The sequence below is a fragment of the Bufo gargarizans genome, chromosome 1 (genome assembly GCF_014858855.1).
Source record: "Bufo gargarizans isolate SCDJY-AF-19 chromosome 1, ASM1485885v1, whole genome shotgun sequence".
Classification (NCBI taxonomy): domain Eukaryota; kingdom Metazoa; phylum Chordata; class Amphibia; order Anura; family Bufonidae; genus Bufo; species Bufo gargarizans.
The window spans coordinates 734,630,977-734,650,192 of record NC_058080.1 but is presented as its reverse complement, the minus strand read 5'-3'; the positions used below and the strand labels follow the sequence as shown (position 1 = coordinate 734,650,192).

General features: G+C 42.5%; 1 protein-coding gene across 1 annotated transcript in view; it reads right to left on the bottom strand.

The window, feature by feature from the left end:
• LOC122924893 (zinc finger CCHC domain-containing protein 7-like) overlaps positions 1–19,216 on the bottom strand; it is a 172,423-nt gene that overhangs the window by 69,603 nt on the left and 83,604 nt on the right. Inside the window, exon 3 of the mRNA XM_044276432.1 lies at positions 217–260. Coding sequence (XP_044132367.1) covers positions 217–260 — 44 coding nt within the window. The remainder of the gene's footprint in view (positions 1–216; positions 261–19,216) is intronic.

Here is a 19,216-nt window from a genome sequence, read left to right as displayed (position 1 = left end):
GACCAGAATAGGACGTCTTCCGTAATTTGCCGAATGGACACTCAAATCCACAAAAAATATGGCTGTGTGCATGGCCCCATAGACATAAAAGGGTCAGTGAGCGATAGCACACAGATGAAAACTAAGATTATGTGCATGAGGCCTTACATTGTGAAAGAAATGCAGATCTTCTGACAATGTTTACATTTTGTAATATAGAGTTATAAGTGACCGTACCGCGGAATCCCTCTCAATAACCGACCAGTCCACTCCATCGTCACCTGCAGAAAACAAGGAATCTCAGTTAAGTCTCATATAGGGCTGCAGTAAACGATTATTTTAGAAATCATTATTTTTTACGATTAATCGAGTAATCTAATAAGAAAAAATTAATTGACAGTTTTCCTTTATAAAAACTCATCAGACCCCCTGCCATCAGTCTCCAACACCCTTCATTCTTCCCTGTGTGATCAGCCCAAGCATCAGTTCCCCTAGTGCCATCAGCTCCACTATCCCCCAGTACCATCAGCCCCCCCCGTGCCATCAGCTCCGTTCCCCCAGTGCCATCAGCTCCGTTCCCCAAGTGACAGGCGCCCCCCCCCTTGTGCCATCATCTACCCCCTTGTGCCAGCAGCTCTCCCCCTTGTGCCAGCAGCTCTCCCCTCTTGCTCCTCCTGACACCCGGAGTGCACAGCGTCATTGGTTGCTATGATGCCGTGCACTTCAGGCACCCAGCCTTAGTCGCACCAACTTACCTTTCCAGCAGAGGCGCTGTCAACACTTCATCGTTCTGCGCTGCTCTGCGCCTGACGTCACACAGTGCGTCAGGACATGGCATGCGTACGCCAGGAGGTCAGTGCAGCGCAGGACCATGGACGTGCTGTGGAGTGTCCGGAGGCCCCATGCTGGAAAGGTGAGTATTCCAAGCGCAGCAGGAGACCACGGAGCGGAAGTAATAGCAAACGCTTCACTCCCGCTTCGTGGTCATGTGACACAAACGAATCCTCGATGCAAAAAATTTGCATCTGGGATTTTTTTTTTGTGTCGAATTACTCGATTTAGCCGAGTACTCGTTGCAGCCCTAGTCTCATATCCAACAAACACCACAACGCAGGGCACTTTTTATGATGAATCAGATATGATTTCTAATTTGATAATATGTATAAACACCAGGGAGACATTGTACGTGGGTACGTGCACACAGTCAGGATTATGTTTAATTTTTGTGCAGAAAACCCGCAGCATAATACAGAACAAGCAAAGTGAATCTCATGTACACAGTGGGGAACATTTATCATCCTGGCCTGTTTTTGTACATAAAATTAGACAGTCGCATTTCATTCAAAAAAGGTGTGCCTAAATAAATAGGCCGGAAAAAAGTAGCAAAAATTACAAAACTTATATTAAAAAAAACCATTCGAAATAGTCAAACGAGGCACAAAAGCCTCCAAAGTAGTAAATACGACTACAAAACAAGACTGCCTAAACAGCATTTTAGACTAAAAACCAGCACAAAACACTTTAGTGCCCCAGAGTGCATTTTGTATGTGCCAAAATGGAACTGTGGTGCGGTGTTCAAATTCAGCCACTTGTCAGCTGTTTGTGCAGATCAGCGGTTGATGTAACTTGGTTTCGCCATAGACGTCAAATGAGTTGTTAAAATAAATAGAAAATCTCCACCAAAAACTACAATAAAAAGTGTGGGTTTATGTCTGGGTATTATCGTTATTTTTTTATGTTGTTTTTATGCAGATTGTCAGCATACAAATCCACACCATGTGCAGGTAACCTAAGAGTATGAATTTCTTATCAGACGGCTTAGGCCTGTGAAAGTGATGAATGACGGCACACCATCCATGCTACTCATTCTATTTCATTTGATACTAGAGTAAAAGACCACTAGTTATACCTAATATTATACCTAATCGATATACTAGTTATACCTAATATTATACCTAATCGATATACTAGTTATACCTAATAGATATACTAGTTATACCTAATATTATACCTAATCGATATACTAGTTATACCTAATAGATATACTAGTTATACCTAATAGATGGTTAGAGACAAAACTACCACTGGATACTTTCCTTAAACATCAAAATCATGTCACAATACTATATCTGCACACAAAATGCAATCACTGAACTGGACAGAGCGTGACATTTCTATTCTTTATGGAACTAAATACATTTCACAGGACTCTTCTGAAATGTTTAGAAATCATTCTATATTTCTGAACATCATTTTCAGTTAGATAACTCTGTTATTTTATGTTGCATTCTATATAAAATAAGGAAAATTTGATGTAAATCATACAACACTATATCGGTTGTAGGAGAGGATGTCGAAAGGCATGAGCGTCACAGCTTCTTCCTAGGCCACTGATGTCACAGTCATCGGTCACACGACCCATTTACAGCTCAGTCCCACTCAAGTGAATGGGCCTGGGCTGCAAGGTTTTACTATGTACGTGGCGGTGCTTGGTAAGCTGTGAAAGCACTGTTTAGCAAGGGTGCTGGGAGATGGACTCCTACTGATCAAATACTGACGACCTATCCTGAGGATAGGTTACCAATACTGTACCCAGGAAAACCCCTTTCAGTAAACCACATACTTGCACATAAAAGGTAACTTCACCTTGGGTTTTTAAGAATACTAATTTAATAAATGAAGAGCTCATTAAAAGAAACAAGTTGTCCATATGTTTGTGCCCAAGACAAGTTCTCCGGTCCTTATCTTTATATGTATTTCTGTTAAAGAGGACCTGTCACCTCTCCTGACATGTCTTTTTTAGCAACTACTTACATTCCCCATGTAATAGCAATTGTGGAACACCTAGTCTTTTAATTTATTCTTCTAATTTATTATTTCTGCTAGAATTTTATGAATGAACTGCCAGTAGTCTGCAATACACCTCCAATTGGGTGTTACCAGTGTGCATGTTGGGTGTTCCTGCAGTCTGGCACCTTCCAATCAGTGCTGCCAGTAACCGTCATTGCAAACTGCTGGCAATTCATATTCATTCATAAACTTCTATGAGGATTAACAGAGGAATGGCATAACACAGAGGCATGAGAGTAAATGCTCGAGAAATGTTATGTAAGTAGTTACTAAAATAGACATGTTAGGCGATAGAACCTCTTTAGGGGTTTTCTGAGAGTTTATAACTGATGACCTTTTCTCAGGATAGGTCATCAGTAGCTGATCTGTGGGGGTCTGACACCCCGACCCCCGCCGATCAGCTGTTCAAGAAGGCACCGGCGCCCCTGTGAGTTCCGTAGCCTTCTCCAGCTCTTCCTAGGCCAGTGAAGTGATGTTCATCATTCACGTGGCCTAGGAGGAAATCTAAGAAAACCCTTTTAAGTCTGCACTACTGTGTGATGGGTAGTGGTACTTAGGCCTCATGCACACGGCTGTTGTTTTGGTCCACATCCGAGCCGCAGTTCTGGCGGCTCGGATGCAAACCCATTCACTTCAATGGGGCCGCAAAAGATGCGGACAGCACTCCCTGCGCTTTCCCTGCATCCGTTGCTCCGTTCCGTGGTCCGCCAAAAAAATATAACCTGTCCTATTCTTGTCCGCGCTTTGCAGACAAGAATAGGCAGTTATATTAAAGGCCGTCTGTGCCGTTCAGCAAATTTCGGAACGCACACGGACGCCATCCGTGTTTTGCGGACTGCAAAACACACAACGGTCGTGTGCATGTAGCCTTAGTGGAATAGTCAGAGCCTCAAAAACAGATTTGCACAATCCACATCCACGTGGCCGTGGTGCCCATACTACAGACCGCAAACAGCGGATTCGTAATACACGGGCACCAGCCGCGTGAACTCTGCGCTGCAGAACCATGGACTTGAATGGGTCCGCGATCTGTGAGATACGGCAAAAGACAGAACATGTCCTATTCTTTTGCGGCGCAGAGGAACAGATCGGAAGCACACGGAGAACTTCGGAAGCGTTCCTCCGCACTGCAAAAGATAGGACATGTCCTATCTTTTGCCGTGTTTTGTGGAACGTGGACCTATTCAAGTCAATGGGTCCTCACCGCACTGCAGCACAGAGTTCACACGGCCGGTGTTTACAGCTATTTGCGGTCCAAGGCACGGGAACGGCAACCATTTGATCGTGTGAATTAGCCCTTACACAGGACAGCCTCCTTTATACATTTGAAGTCAGAAAAAGCAGGGATATACATACATGTGTAAATTATCCTGAATCTTTTCCCATAAAACTATATCTCCATCTGCTCAGCTCCTCCTGCTCTATAACATGCTGCCTGCAGATTGCACAGCATTTAGTGAGGACAGGTCCTCTTCAACTGTTAAATGTGAACTTCCCCTTTAAGACACTCTGTACGGCAAATATTCTTCCTTGTGATTTCAATGAAACAGCAGTGAATGCAGTAATGACCAACTCTTGTGAAAAAACTAAAAACTAAATTAAAATATAAAAAAATTAAATATCAGTCTATAAAATACAGCAATATGGATTCCAAGGTTGAAAAGAAGAGCCGCTTTTCAGCTTACGGAAATTCAAGGAACGCTATGACAGTTATGCCCGGCTAAATGCCCTTCGCTTGCCAAAAATCTGTTTTTCATGCCTGCATTATTATGCACCAGAGAGACGTTCACAACCCTGTGTAAATTGGGGGCAGTGACCTCTTGTAATCACTGCTGAAAAGTACATGGTAAAACAATGGGGGACTACAAAGTTACACAGCTCAACTCAATTAAAACACCTTTGTTTCTAAACTGGGCTGGAAGGTTTCCATACAAGACTACTACTGGGAACGAGCGGCTGCTGGAATAAAAAACCTGATGCCCCCGTCTGTAATAAGATCCCCCCGCACACTGGGCCATTCTATAGATCGGGCCCTTGTATATGTGCTAGCAGCGACACCAGGACTTTTACTCATCATCTGCCGAGTATATTTACAGCACTAAATGTCTGAACGAGGGTCAGGCGGACAACTCTCATGCTTCGGCACCTTCTTTAAATCCAGAAATCTGCTTCTGAACTGTTTTGCCTGTTAGATGCGTGAGGAGCACGGGCGTATCTAATTTTGAGCCTTTCAGTAATGCTCTTTCAAAAAATGCATACAAATGTGAAGCCATTGATAATGAGTCTGCTATTATGTTGGTTGGTACCTTCTGCTAATCGGTGAGGTTTTATGCCATGCACATCTACCGAGGGCTAAAATGAACGTGTACGTGCACAGGACTACGCCAGTCCCATATAATGTGTATGTGGGAGATAAGGTATGTGCTATAAGGGAAGGAAGAAGGGTAACAAGAAAGGATTTCACCCCCAGCTAGGACCAGACGCTGGAACCTGTAGTTCATGTCCGTGGCTGACAAAACCTTGGCAGGCTGCAATGGGTACCAACGGACTAAAATGCAGAGGTAAAAACGTGAGGAAGGTACTAAAAAGGACTAGAATAATAAGACACATGGACAATGTACCTTAGGAAACACTCTGAAGAAGTGTGTATATAAAAGGTAAATAAAGTCCTTGATAAAATATCACCGCATTAAGTGTGCTATCATACTAATCAGCTCATTTCTGACTTGGAAGGATCAAAGATCCCTGCTGGCAAAAAAGATCCTAACCATATTATATCATGCTTTTAGTTTGGGTAAATTAAAATGGACGGTCTCCGCAAGGTCTATAGCTAAGCATTAGGATCCATTCACACATCCGCAAAATGGGCCCGCATGCGTTCCGCAATTTTGCAGAACAGGTGCGGACCCATTCATTGTCAATGGGGCTGGAATGTGCTGTCTGCATCCGCACTTCCGTTCTGCAAAAAAATAGAATATGTCCTATTCTTGTCCGCAATTGTGGACAAGAAAAGGCATTTTCTAAGAGAGAGTGCTGGCGATGTGAGGTCCGCAAAATGCGGAACGCACATTGCAAGTGTTCATGTTTTGCAGATCCGCAAAACACATATGGACGTGTGAATGGACCCTTACACTGATCCCCTTAACTCAGTAAACATGCCCCTGAACCAAAAATGAGTAATCCATACTCATTAACACCAAAAATAAAGACCCCTATGAATCCCTCTATGATTATGGAACTTTTAAGACAGGACCAATACAACAGAAACTGTAGAGATATAATCCGTGTGCTATACTCACTGTATACCATTCCTAAAGTATGAAATATTACATTTTATTAAAGTATATACCATTCCTCAAGAATGAAATATGACAATTTATGAAAGTGTATACCATTCCGAAAGTACTAAATATGACTTATTTTATGTGTGTATAGCATTCCTATAATATGGAACATAATTTTTGAATGTGTATACCATTTCTAAAATATAAAATATGATGCATTTTATGGATTTGTATACCATACCTGAAGTATGAAATATGAAGCATTTAATGAACATGTATACAAACACTCAAGTATGAAATACAACACATTTATTGAATGTATATACCATTCCCAAAGTATGAAACATGAAAATTTATGAACGTGTATACCATTCCCAAAGTATGAGATAGAACAGATTTTATGACACTGTATGCCTTTGTTAAAATATTAAAATATGACATATTTTCAATGTGTATAACATTGATAAATTATGTAACATTTTGTACTTTTGGAGTAGCATACACATCCATTATATGTCATATTTAGTACTTTAATTGTATACAATTCCTGAAGTACGGAATATGACATTTTATGACCGTGTAGATCATTCGTAAAGTACAAAATAAGACAATTTATGAATTTGTATGCTATTCCTAAAGTACAAACTATTACTCAATTTATAAGTGTATACCATTCCTAAAGTATGAAATATAACACATTTTATTTCTGTGTATACCACTCCTCAAGTATGAAATATAACACATTTTATGACTGTGTGTACCATTCCTAAAGTATGGAATATGGCATTTTATGACTGTGTATACCATTCCTAAAGTATGGAATATGACATTTTATGACTGTGTATATCATTCCTAAAGTATGGAATATGGCATTTTATGACTGTGTATACCATTCCTAAAGTATGGAATATGACATTTTATGACTGTGTATATCATTCCTAAAGTATGAAATATGACTAATTTTATGACTGTGTAAACCGTTCCTAAAGTATGAAATATGACATTTTATGACTCTGTACACCAATACTAAAGTATGGAATATGGCATTTTATGACTCTGTACACCATTCCTTGAGTATGGAATATGGCATTTTATGACTGTGTATACCGTTCCTAAAGTATGGAATATGGCATTTTATGACTGTGTGAACCATTCCTTGAGTATGGAACATGACACATTTGATAAATGTGCACAGCATTCCTCTAGTATGGAATATGACAAATGTTATATATTTGTACACCATCTCCACCGTGCTATCCATACCATGACTGAGGTTTGTTATAGACAAGTTCACGGAGTTTTTAAGGACTATGCAAAATAATCACTGAGCAAAGGGTACATTTTTCTTTGGTCTTCGGTTACAATGACAGCGACGGCAGGAAGAGTTAAACTCATGGCATGCTTGGACTGCTGCACAGTTGGGGGAGTTCTTTAAATAGAGTCTGTCACCCTTACAAGCCATCAATGGGATTTCCTCCACAAACTGCTGATTTGTTCAGGTACAGAAGAGAGGAAATTTCAGTTAACCTTTGTTTCACCCGAGAGAAAAGGGGGGGGGGGGGGGGGGGTGACCCCTGTCTGGAGAAAATGTATAGCATGACTGGCAAAAAGTCGGAAAAGGTTAGATTGTAGAATGGATGCGCAACTAAATCCACTGACAAAGGCAGCTCGAAAAATTCTAAGTGTGCAAAGAAAAAAAGAAAATAAGTTAGAGAAATAATTATTTATGCATTTAGATGCATTTATTTTATCCACCATCCACAATTTAAAGGTCAGCGCTAAGAGAGCTGGAAATAAAAGAACTAGGGTTTAATGCATAGATACGCATGCAGAAAAATAAGTTCACTTAGAACACTAGTGATCGATTACTAGTAACTAATGTACTCCTTTGAGATAAAGGTGCGGATAATTATCAGTCGTTAACTGTTCTTTTAGATTATCTGGAGTCTAAAAAAATGGCTCTTTTCACACTTAAATTTAGTCATGGGCATGAGAAGAAAAAACAACCTGTGGAGCAAAACGGTCCGGAAACCAACTACATCTAATAAAAGACATTTCATGCAGCACATGACCATTTACTTTCTAGAGAAGCCAAAGGAAAGCCATGCCTTAAGTCAAAGCCTTCAATGGCGCAGGCTAGTGATCACACGGTTCTGGCGATACTTGTCTGTTACCCCTGGTAACCCTCATCAAGTGTAACGATGCCGGCCTACAATGGCCTCGACTGGGAAGCATTCTCTGCCTTTCCATGAATGCTACTGGGCCATCTGTGTCGGCAAGCATAAAAGGCCAGTCTGCCTGTGGGCCCGTCAGTCTGAACACCACCCTTCTGACTCTGATTAAATACAACTCTCAGTCTCTTTTTGTCCTCCCCGTTGACTTCTCCTATTAAAGCAGAGCAGGAACAAAGAAAGCGGAAGAGTGGACTATCTGCCCCCAAGAAAGGTGATGTCTGATACCGCTCAACACAAGGATTAGCAAGGCAATACATAACAAAAGTGAATTTGGGAGGGGGGGAGGTGGGAAAGCGAGAGGGAAAAAAAAAAGGTTTCAGGCAGATCTTTGACTAACATGGTGGATACACAACTCATTAAATAGCCATACAATAGACAAGACTTAAAAGAAACAACAGGCATAAATAAATGATTTGCGGAAAGGACACTTCATCGCATCCTGACACAGGGCTTTGGCACTGACAAAGCCACACAGTCTACACATTGACAAAGCTCTGGGATAAACAAAGTGGAATAATAGTAAAATAATACAACAGAGTCATGTATTTCAACAGACACCTAGCATTCAAAGGTATATAAACCATAATGTTAAAATATCCGAGAAACCAATAGAAAGTAATTCTTCAGATTTAGAAAAGTACCGTATATCTAGAACTTTATTGTAGTTAAGGGTCATATCACTTGTCCCATGCAAAAATGCTGCGGGGTAAAGTTTACTCAAAAAATAAAAAGCATTACAATACAGCTATCCTTCAGTTCTGTGCACTACAGGGTTGGATTTTATATATAATGTCTGGTCTAGCTTCCCATAACTACAATCACCACCGTACAAAATTTCAGCTGTCGTCTTACAGTTCTAAAGTTCACAGAGAAGAAACTGTAATAGTAACAGAAAAAGAAAATACACAGATATAATAGAAAATCTAACGTCGAATAACTGCCGATACAGTAGGCATTATTTACAACACTTGAAGATTGTTAATATTCCTCTAATGTTTAAAGGGTTGTCCAGGATTAAAAAAACATGGCTGCCTTCCTCCAAAAATGAGCACCTCCTCTGTCCACAGGTTCTGTACTATTGCCTCCAATGAAGCCAAGCTGCAATACCAGACACAACCCATTGGCACGGATGGTGCTGTTTTTGGAAGAAAGCAGCCATGTTTTTCTAATCCAAGATACCCCCCTTAACAAAGATTGCACTCAATAGTATTTTTACTTAGGAAATGGTACATTTTTGCTGTATTCCCACTAAATCAACATATGGGACATACAGAACACAACCCTTGCACGGTCTATAATGGGACATAGAGGTTCAACTCGAATTAGAATATAATTGAAAAGTTCAATGAGACCAATTAAAAAATGATTTTCAATACAGAAATGTTGACCTACTGAAAAGTATGTACAGTAGACGCACTCAATACTAATAACATAAAAGTGGAGTGGAATGGAGGCGATCAGCCTATGGCACTGATGAGGTGTTATGGAAGACCAGGTTGTTTGATAGCGGCCTTCACCTCATCTGCATTGTTGGGTCTGGTGTCTCATCTTCCTCTTGACAATACCCCATAGATTCTCTATAGTGTTTAGGTCAGACGGGTTTGCTGGCCAAGCAAGCACAGTTATACTGTGGTTATTAAACCAGGTATTAGCACTATTGGCAGTGTGGACAGGTGCCAAGTCCTGCTGGAAAATAAAATCGGCACCTCCAAAGCTTGTCAGCAGAGGGAAGCATAAAGTGCTCTAACATTTCCTGGTAGACGGCTGCATTGACTTTGGACTTGATATAACACAGTGGACCAACACCAGCAGATGACATGGCACCCCAAACAGTCACTGACTGTGGAAACTTCACACTGGACCTCAAGAAACTTGGACTGTGTGTCTCTCCACCCTTCCTCCAGACTCTGGGACCTTAATTTCCAAATGAAATGCAAAATTTACTTTTATCTGAAAACAGGCCTATGGACCACTTAGCAACAGTCCAGTCCTTTTTCTCCTTAGCCCAGGTAAGACACTTCTGATGTTGTCTCTCAATCATGAGTGGCTTGACACAAGAAATGTGACACTTGGATACAGCACTCTGAACAGCCAGCTTCTTTAGCAGTGACCTCATTGCTAATGTCCACAACCAGCAATAATGCTGATTGCCAACATTTAACCTCTCCGATGCCGTGGGTCAAATGTGACCATGGCATCTGAGAAGCCAGGAAAACCAGAAGCATGCTCTTTACAGGCTGGAACAACTCTGGTGGAAATTGGGGACGGTGTTCATTCAGTAATGAGCCTAAGGCGTATTAGGCTTCCAGGCTCATTACTTGTATATTACAGTTGAGGCCAGCAGGTGGCAGTAATGAACGGTAATATATCTATTTCTGTATAGGATAATGGATGATTGCATGTTGAGGTCAACTTAGGGACCTAATTATATATAAAAATAAAAAATAAACTTTTTTTAATTATAGAAAACATTTAAATCACCCCCTTTCCCTAAAATCAAAATAAACAATAACAAAAAATATATCAACATCCTGGGCATTATTCAAAGCGAAAACGCCAGTACTATTAAAATATAAAAATATTTAACCCATACAGTAAATCGCGCAACAATAAAAAAAAAATGGCATATTCACAGTTTCATCACTTTAACTTACCAAACAATGGAATAAAAAAAGTGGTCAAAAATCATATACACCCCAAAAGGGTATAATCAAAACTACATATTGTCCAGCAAAAAATAAGCCCTCACACAGCTCACTAGATAACTATAAAAAAGTTATGGGGGTCAGAATATAGCGATGAAAAGAAAAAAATTTTTTAACGTTTTTCTATTTTTTTCAGTGTTAAAATATAAGAAAAACTATATATGGGATATGGTATTGTCGTAATTATACTCACCTGGAGAATGAAGAGCACAAGTCAGTTTTACCAAATACTGGACGCCGTAAAAACAAAACCCGCAAAAAAAATTCTAATTTTTAATTTTTTGAATCCAACCCAATAATATACACTACATCCTATGCAATATAAAATGGTGGCGTTATACAGTACAATTTGTCTCGAAAACAAAAAGCCATCATACGGCCCTGTGAACAGTAAAATAAAAAAGTTATGGCTCTGGGAAAGCATGGAGTGAAAAAAACGATAACACAGAAATGGAAAATCACTGCGTCAGGAAGTGGTTAAAGGCTTAGGAAACCTTTGCAGCTGTTTTGTGTTGATTAGCTCAATAAAATGACACCATGAGTCTACAATATTGAACTTTTTCACAATAATTTTCACTAATATTCTAAGAAATTGCCTTTTGGGTTTTCATCAGCTGTAAGCCATCATCATCAATATTAAAAGAAATAAACACTTGAAATTGATCACTTGGTGGGCAATGAATCTATATAACATGTGAGTTTCCCTTTTTTAGCTGAATTACTGAATGAGAAGAATTTACCAGCATTATATAAGTGCGTAAAATAAATAAATACTCTAATTTAAGCAACACGGAAATCAATGGAATCTTTAAAGAGGTTGTCCGAGATATACCGGTATATATCTATATATAAAAATAATGGTCAGCAATATATACATACACTAAGCAAATTGTAGACAACAAAAAATCTATATTTACTCCTTTACCTAGTTCTGTTCTGGCCCCTTTGTTGACATGTAGTTGCAGAGCTATGGGGCATGTAAGAACAATCTCTGAGGGTGTCAGTAAAGACTACCTTTTCCCTCCCCCTGCTCTGCAAAGGGAGTGGATAAAATTGCTGCCCTGTCTGCAGTCTGACTGCTGGGATACTGTACAGTACAATGTCATTGCTGACAGACACAGTATCTTCCCCTTACCTATTCTTTTATAATGCTCCGCAGACAATTCCTCGCAGCCAGCAGACGAGTACAGAGGAGAGAACTCCTCCAGTCTTTGTCAGCTCTGTGCTTCCAGGGTGAGGAGGGAGGGAAGATCCTGTGCAGAGCATTTTTCTCTTCAGTGCCTGAAGAAGAGGAAACCTGCAGCTGCTCAGTACCTGAGGCACAGCCTCCAACCCTGAGTATGTGCTGCTGATGGAAGAGGGAGTTAAACTTTGCTGAAGAATCCAGTGGGAGGGGAGACACAGAGCAGATCGGGCAGTGCAGGGGGCATGGCCTGTTGCTTTAACCAGCACAGTCTTCACAGTGACAATCGGTGCACAGAGGCAGTACTGCTCCTTCAGTCATCAGAGCAGGAAAAGAATTGGACATCACAGGTCATGTGACGCTCAGCTATCTAGGAGAACAGGGCCACTGTAGAGCTGAAAATCCTTTACATTTGCTTAGTTAGAAACATACACAGAACAAAAAAATTACTTGGACAACCCCTTTAACCACTTCAGCCCCGCTAGGTGAAACCCCCTTTATGACCAGAGCACTTTTTACACTTCGGCACTACACTCCTTTCACCGTTTATCGCTCGGTCATGCAACTTACCACCCAAATGAATTTTACCTCCTTTTCTTCTCACTAATAGAGCTTTCATTTGGTGGTATTTTATTGCTGCTGACATTTTTACTTTTTTTGTTATTAATCAAAATGTAACAATTTTTTTGCAAAAAAATGACATTTTTCACTTTCAGCTGTAAAATTTTGCAAAAAAAACGACATCCATATATACATTTTTCGCCAAATTTATTGTTCTACATGTCTTTGATAAAAAAAAAATGTTTGGGCAAAAAAAAAAAAATGGTTTGGGTAAAAGTTATAGCATTTACAAACTATGGTACAAAAATGTGAATTTCCGCTTTTTGAAGCAGCTCTGACTTTCTGAGCACCTGTCATGATTCCTGAGGTTCTACAATGCCCAAACAGTAGAAAACCCCCACAAATGACCCCATTTCGGAAAGTAGACACCCTAAGGTATTCGCTGATGGGCATAGTGAGTTCATAGAACTTTTTATTTTTTTGTCACAAGTTAGCGGAAAATGATGATGATTTTATTTTTTTTATTTTTTCTTACAAAGTCTCATATTCCACTAACTTGCGACAAAAAAAAAAAAATTCTAAAAACTTGCCATGCCCCTCACGGAATACCTTGGGGTGTCTTCTTTCCAAAATGGGGTCACTTGTGGGGTAGTTATACTGCCCTGGCAATTTAGGGGCCCAAATGTGTGAGAAGAACTTTGCAATCAAAATGTGTAAAAAATGACCGGTGAAATCCAAAAGGTGCACTTTGGAATATGTGCACCTTTGCCCACCTTGGCAGCAAAAAAGTGTGACACATCTGGTATCGCCGTACTCAGGAGAAGTTGGGGAATGTGTTTTGGGGTGTCATTTTACATATACCCATGCTGGGTGAGAAAAATATCTTGGTCAAATGCCAACTTTGTATAAAAAAAATGGGAAAAGTTGTCTTTTGCCAAGATATTTCTCTCACCCAGCATGGGTATATAAGTAAAATGACACCCCAAAACACATTCCCCAACTTCTCCTGAGTACGGCGATACCAGATGTGTCACACTTTTTTGCTGCCAAGGTGGGCAAAGGGGCACATATTCCAAAGTGCACCTTTCAGATTTTGCAGGCCATTTTTTACACATTTTGATTGCAAGGTACTTCTTACACATTTGGGCCCCTAAATTGCCAGGGCAGTATAACTACACCACAAGTGACCCCATTTTGGAAAGAAGACACCCCAAGGTATTCCGTGAGGGGCATGGCGAGTTCCTAGAATTTTTTATTTTTTGTCACAAGTTAGCGGAAAATGATGATTTTTTTTTTTTTTCTTTTTTCCTTACAAAGTCTCATATTCCACTAAGGCTACTTTCACACTAGCGTTCGGGTTTCCGTTCGTGAGCTCCGTTTGAAGGAGCTCACGAGCGGACCCGAACGCAGCCGTCCAGCCCTGATGCAGTCTGAATGGAGGCGGATCCGCTCAGACTGCATCAGTCTGGTGGCGTTCAGCCTCCGCTCCGCTCGCCTCCGCACGGACAGGCGGACAGCTGAACGCTGATTGCAGCGTTCGGGTGTCCGCCTGGCCGTTCGGAGGCGTGCGGATCCGTGCGGATCCGTCCAGACTTTCAATGTAAGTCAATGGGGACGGATCCGTTTGAAGATGCCACAATGTGGCTCAATCTTCAAGCGGATCCGTCCCCCATTGACTTTACATTGAAAGTCTGGACGGATCCGTACTAGGCTATTTTCACACTTAGCTTTTTTTTTGCTAAAATAATGCAGACGGATCCGTACTGAACGGAGCCTCCGTCTGCATTATTATGATCGGATCCGTTCAGAACGGATCCGATCGAACGCTAGCCGAACGCTAGTGTGAAAGTAGCCTAACTTGCGACAAAAAATAAAAAATTCTAGGAACTCGCCATGCCCCTCACGGAATACCTTGGGGTGTCTTCTTTCCAAAATGGGGTCACTTGTGGGGTAGTTATACTGCCCTGGCAATTTAGGGGCCCAAATGTGTGAGAAGTACTTTGCAATCAAAATCTGTAAAAAAATGACCGGTGAAATCCGAAAGGTGCACTTTGGAATATGTGCCCCTTTGCCCACCTTGGCATCAAAAAAAGTGTGACACATGTGGTATCGCCGTACTCAGGAGAAGTTGGGCAATGTGTTTTGGGGTGTCATTTTACATATACCCATGCTGGGTGAGAGAAATATCTTGGCAAAAGACAACTTTTCCCATTTTTTTATACAAAGTTGGCATTTGACCAAGATATTTTTCTCACCCAGCATGGGTATATGTAAAATGACACCCCAAAACACATTCCCCAGCTTCTCCTGAGTACGGCGATACCACATGTGTGACACTTTTTTGCAGCCTAGATGCGCAAAGGGGCCCAAATTCCTTTTAGGAGGGCATTTTTAGACATTTGGATCCCAGACTTCTTCTCACGCTTTAGGGCCCCTAAAAAGCCAGGGCAGTATAAATACCCCACATGTGACCCCACTTTGGAAAGAAGACACCCCAAGGTATTCAATGAGGGGCATGGCGAGTTCCTAGAATTTTTTTTTTTTTTGCATAAGTTAGCGGATATTGATTTTTTTTCGTTTTTTTTCTCACAAAGTCTCACTTTCCGCTAACTTAGGACAAAAATTTCAATCTTTCATGGACTCAATATGCCCCTCAGCAAATACCTTGGGGTGTCTTCTTTCCAAAATGGGGTCAGTTGTGGGGTGTTTGTACTGCCCTGGCTTTTTAGGGGCCCTAAAGCGTGAGAAGAAGTCTGGAATATAAATGTCTAAAAATGTTTACGCATTTGGATTCCGTGAGGGGTATGGTGCGTCCATGTGAGATTTTATTTTTTGACACAAGTTAGTGGAATATGAGACTTAGTAAGAAAAAACAAAAACAAAAACAAACAAAAAATTTCCGCTAACTTGTGCCAAAAAAAAATGTCTGAATGGAGCCTTACCGGGGGGGGGGGGGTGATCAATGACAGGGGGGTGATCACCCATATAGACTCCCTGATCACCCCCCTGTCATTGATCACCCCCCCTGTAAGGCTCCATTCAGACATCCGCATGATTTTTTACGGATCCATGGATACATGGATCGGATCCACAGAACGCATGTGGACGTCTGAATGGAGCCTTACAGGGGGGTTATCAATGACAGGGGGTGATCAGGGTAATCAGGGTGATCACCCCCCTGTCACTGATCACCCCCCCTGTAAGGCTCCATTCAGACATCCGCATGATTTTTTACGGATCCATGGATACATGGATCGGATCCACAAAACGCATGCGGACGTCTAAATGGAGCCTTACAGGGGGGTTATCAATGACAGGGGGTGATCAGGGTAATCACCCCCCTGTCACTGATCACCCCCCCTGTAAGGCTCCATTCAGACATCCGCATGATTTTTTACGGATCCATGGATCGGATCCACAGAACGCATGCGGACGTCTGAATGGAGCCTTACAGGGGGGTTATCAATGACAGGGGGTGATCAGGGTAATCAGGGTGATCACCCCCCTGTCACTGATCACCCCCCCTGTAAGGCTCCATTCAGACATCCGCATGATTTTTTACGGATCCATGGATACATGGATCGGATCCACAGAACGCATGCGGACGTCTGAATGGAGCCTTACAGGGGGGTTATCAATGACAGGGGGTGATCAGGGTAATCAGGGTGATCACCCCCCTGTCACTGATCACCCCCCCCTGTAAGGCTCCATTCAGACATCCGCATGATTTTTTACGGATCCATGGATACATGGATCGGATCCACAGAACGCATGCGGACGTCTGAATGGAGCCTTACAGGGGGGTTATCAATGACAGGGGGTGATCAGGGTAATCACCCCCCTGTCACTGATCACCCCCCCTGTAAGGCTCCATTCAGACATCCGCATGATTTTTTACGGATCCATGGATCGGATCCACAGAACGCATGCGGACGTCTGAATGGAGCCTTACAGGGGGGTTATCAATGACAGGGGGGTGATCAGGGAGTGTATATGGGTGATCACCCGCCTGTCATTGATCACCCCCTGTAAGGCTCCATTCAGACGTCCGCATGTGTTTTGCGGATCCGATCCATGTATCCATGGATCCGTAAAAATCATGCGGACGTCTGAATGGAGCCTTACAGGGGAGTGATCAATGACAGGGGGGTGATCAATGACAGGGGGGTGATCAGGGAGTGTATATGGGTGATCACCCGCCTGTCATTGATCACCCCCCTGTAAGGCTCCATTCAGACGTCCGTATGCTTTTTGCGGATCCGATCCATGTATCCGTGGATCCGTAAAAATCATGCGGACGTCTGAACGGAGCCTGACAGGGGGGTGATCAATGACAGGGCGGTGATCAGGGAGTTTATATGGGGTGATCATGGGTGATCAGGGGTTTATAAGGGGTTAAAAGGGACGGGGGGGGGGGGGTGTAGTGTAGTGTAGTGTGGTGTTTGGTGCGACTGTACTGACCTACCTGAGTCCTCTGGTGGTCGATCCTAACAAAAGGGACCACCAGAGGACCAGGTAGGAGGTATATTAGACGCTGTTATGAAAACAGCGTCTAATATACCTGTTAGGGGTTAAAAAATTCGGATCTCCAGCCTGCCAGCGAGCGATCGCCGCTGGCAGGCTGGAGATCCACTCGCTTACCTTCCGTTCCTGTGAGCGCGCGCGCCTGTGTGCGCGCGTTCACAGGAAATCCCGGCCCTCGCGAGATGACGCGTATATGCGTCGTTGAGCGCAGGGCTGCCACCTCCGGACCGCACATCTGCGTTAGGCGGTCCGGAGGTGGTTAACTTAGTCTACTTTCACACTAGCGTTTTGGCTTTCCGTTTGTGAGATCCGTTCAGGGCTCTCACAAGCGGTCCAAAACGGATCAGTTTGCATTCTAATGCATTCTGAATGGAAACGGTTCCGCTGAGAATGCATCAGTTTGCCTCCGTTCAGTCTCCATTCCGCTTTGGAGACGGACACCAAAACACTGCTTGCAGCGTTTTGGTGTCCGTTTGATGAAACTGAGCCAAACGTATCCGTCCTGACACACAATTTAAGTCAATGGGGACGGATCAGTTCTCCCTGACACAATAGAAAACGGATCCGTCCTCCATTGACTTTCAATGGTGTTCAAGACGGATCCGTCTTGGCTATGTTACAGATAATAAAAACGGATCCGTTCTGAACGGATGCAGACGGTTGTATTATCTGAACGGTTCCGCACAAAACGCGAGTGTGAAATTAGCCTAATACAGTGACAGATGGAAAGTGCTAATCATACACACAAAACGTGTAGCAGGCCTAAGTATAGTGATGCCAATCACAATGTTTATCACAAAGTGTCCCCCTGCTGGAATCTGCTAGGAAACTTAGCAGTAAGGCCTCTTTTACGGGAGCAATACGGATTGGGTCAGGATCTGCTCAGGGAAAAACTGAGTTTTTTTTCTGTGATTACATTCAGTGTGCGTGTTTTTTCCATCCACATTGTATCTGGATTACATGCATTTTTCATGCTTGTGAAGTAAAACGACAGAAGAACAATCTACATCACCTAGCAACCATCAGTGAAAAACGCACTGCATCCGGATGTCTTCCGTTTTTCACACAAGTCCCACTCACTTCTATGGGGCCAGGGCTATGTAAAAAATGCACGATATGGAACATGCTGCGAAAACAATACTCGTGTACATAGTAGAGTTGTTGTGATACCAAATTTTTTATTCGATTTCGATACCATAAAAAAGTATTGCGATACTCGATACCATTCGATACCACGTGAAAAAAATAAAATACCAGAAAAGCCACGTGCATTCCGCATTTTTTAAAAAAGTCGAATCGCGCAGTTTTTATTTTATTTTTTCTGTTCCAGCGTTCACCACATAGATTTTTTTTTTCATATTTTAATAGTTTGGACTTTTGGGATCTTTTAATCCCTTGTGGGACTTTTGATCCCTTGTCCTATTCACCCGAATAGATCTCACACTGTCCCTGCTGCCATGTGCATAGTACACACAGCAGCAGGGAGCTGACTATGGCAGCCAGGGCTTCAGTAGCGTCCTGGCTGCCATGGTAACTGATCGGAGCCCCAGGATTACACTACTGGGGCTCCGATCAGAAGCTGCCACTGCCACCAATGAGGGGCAGGGGACCCTGTGGCCACCAATGATTTTGTTACTAGTGGGGTTGGGGGCGGGCAGGCACTGTGCCACCAATGATAATTAACCTTTAATACAGGAGGCGGGTGCCGGCAGCAGATCAGCGGCAGTTAACCCCTCAGGTGCTGCACCTGAGGGGTTAACTGCCGCCTATCGCAGCTCCATGTCAGAGGCAGGGTGCCGACTTTGTGATTCTGCTGCCGACACCTGCCTCCTGTATTAAAAGTTAAAGACGACCTTTCATGGGTCTGGACAGGCTACATATAGCGGCGCCCAGGGA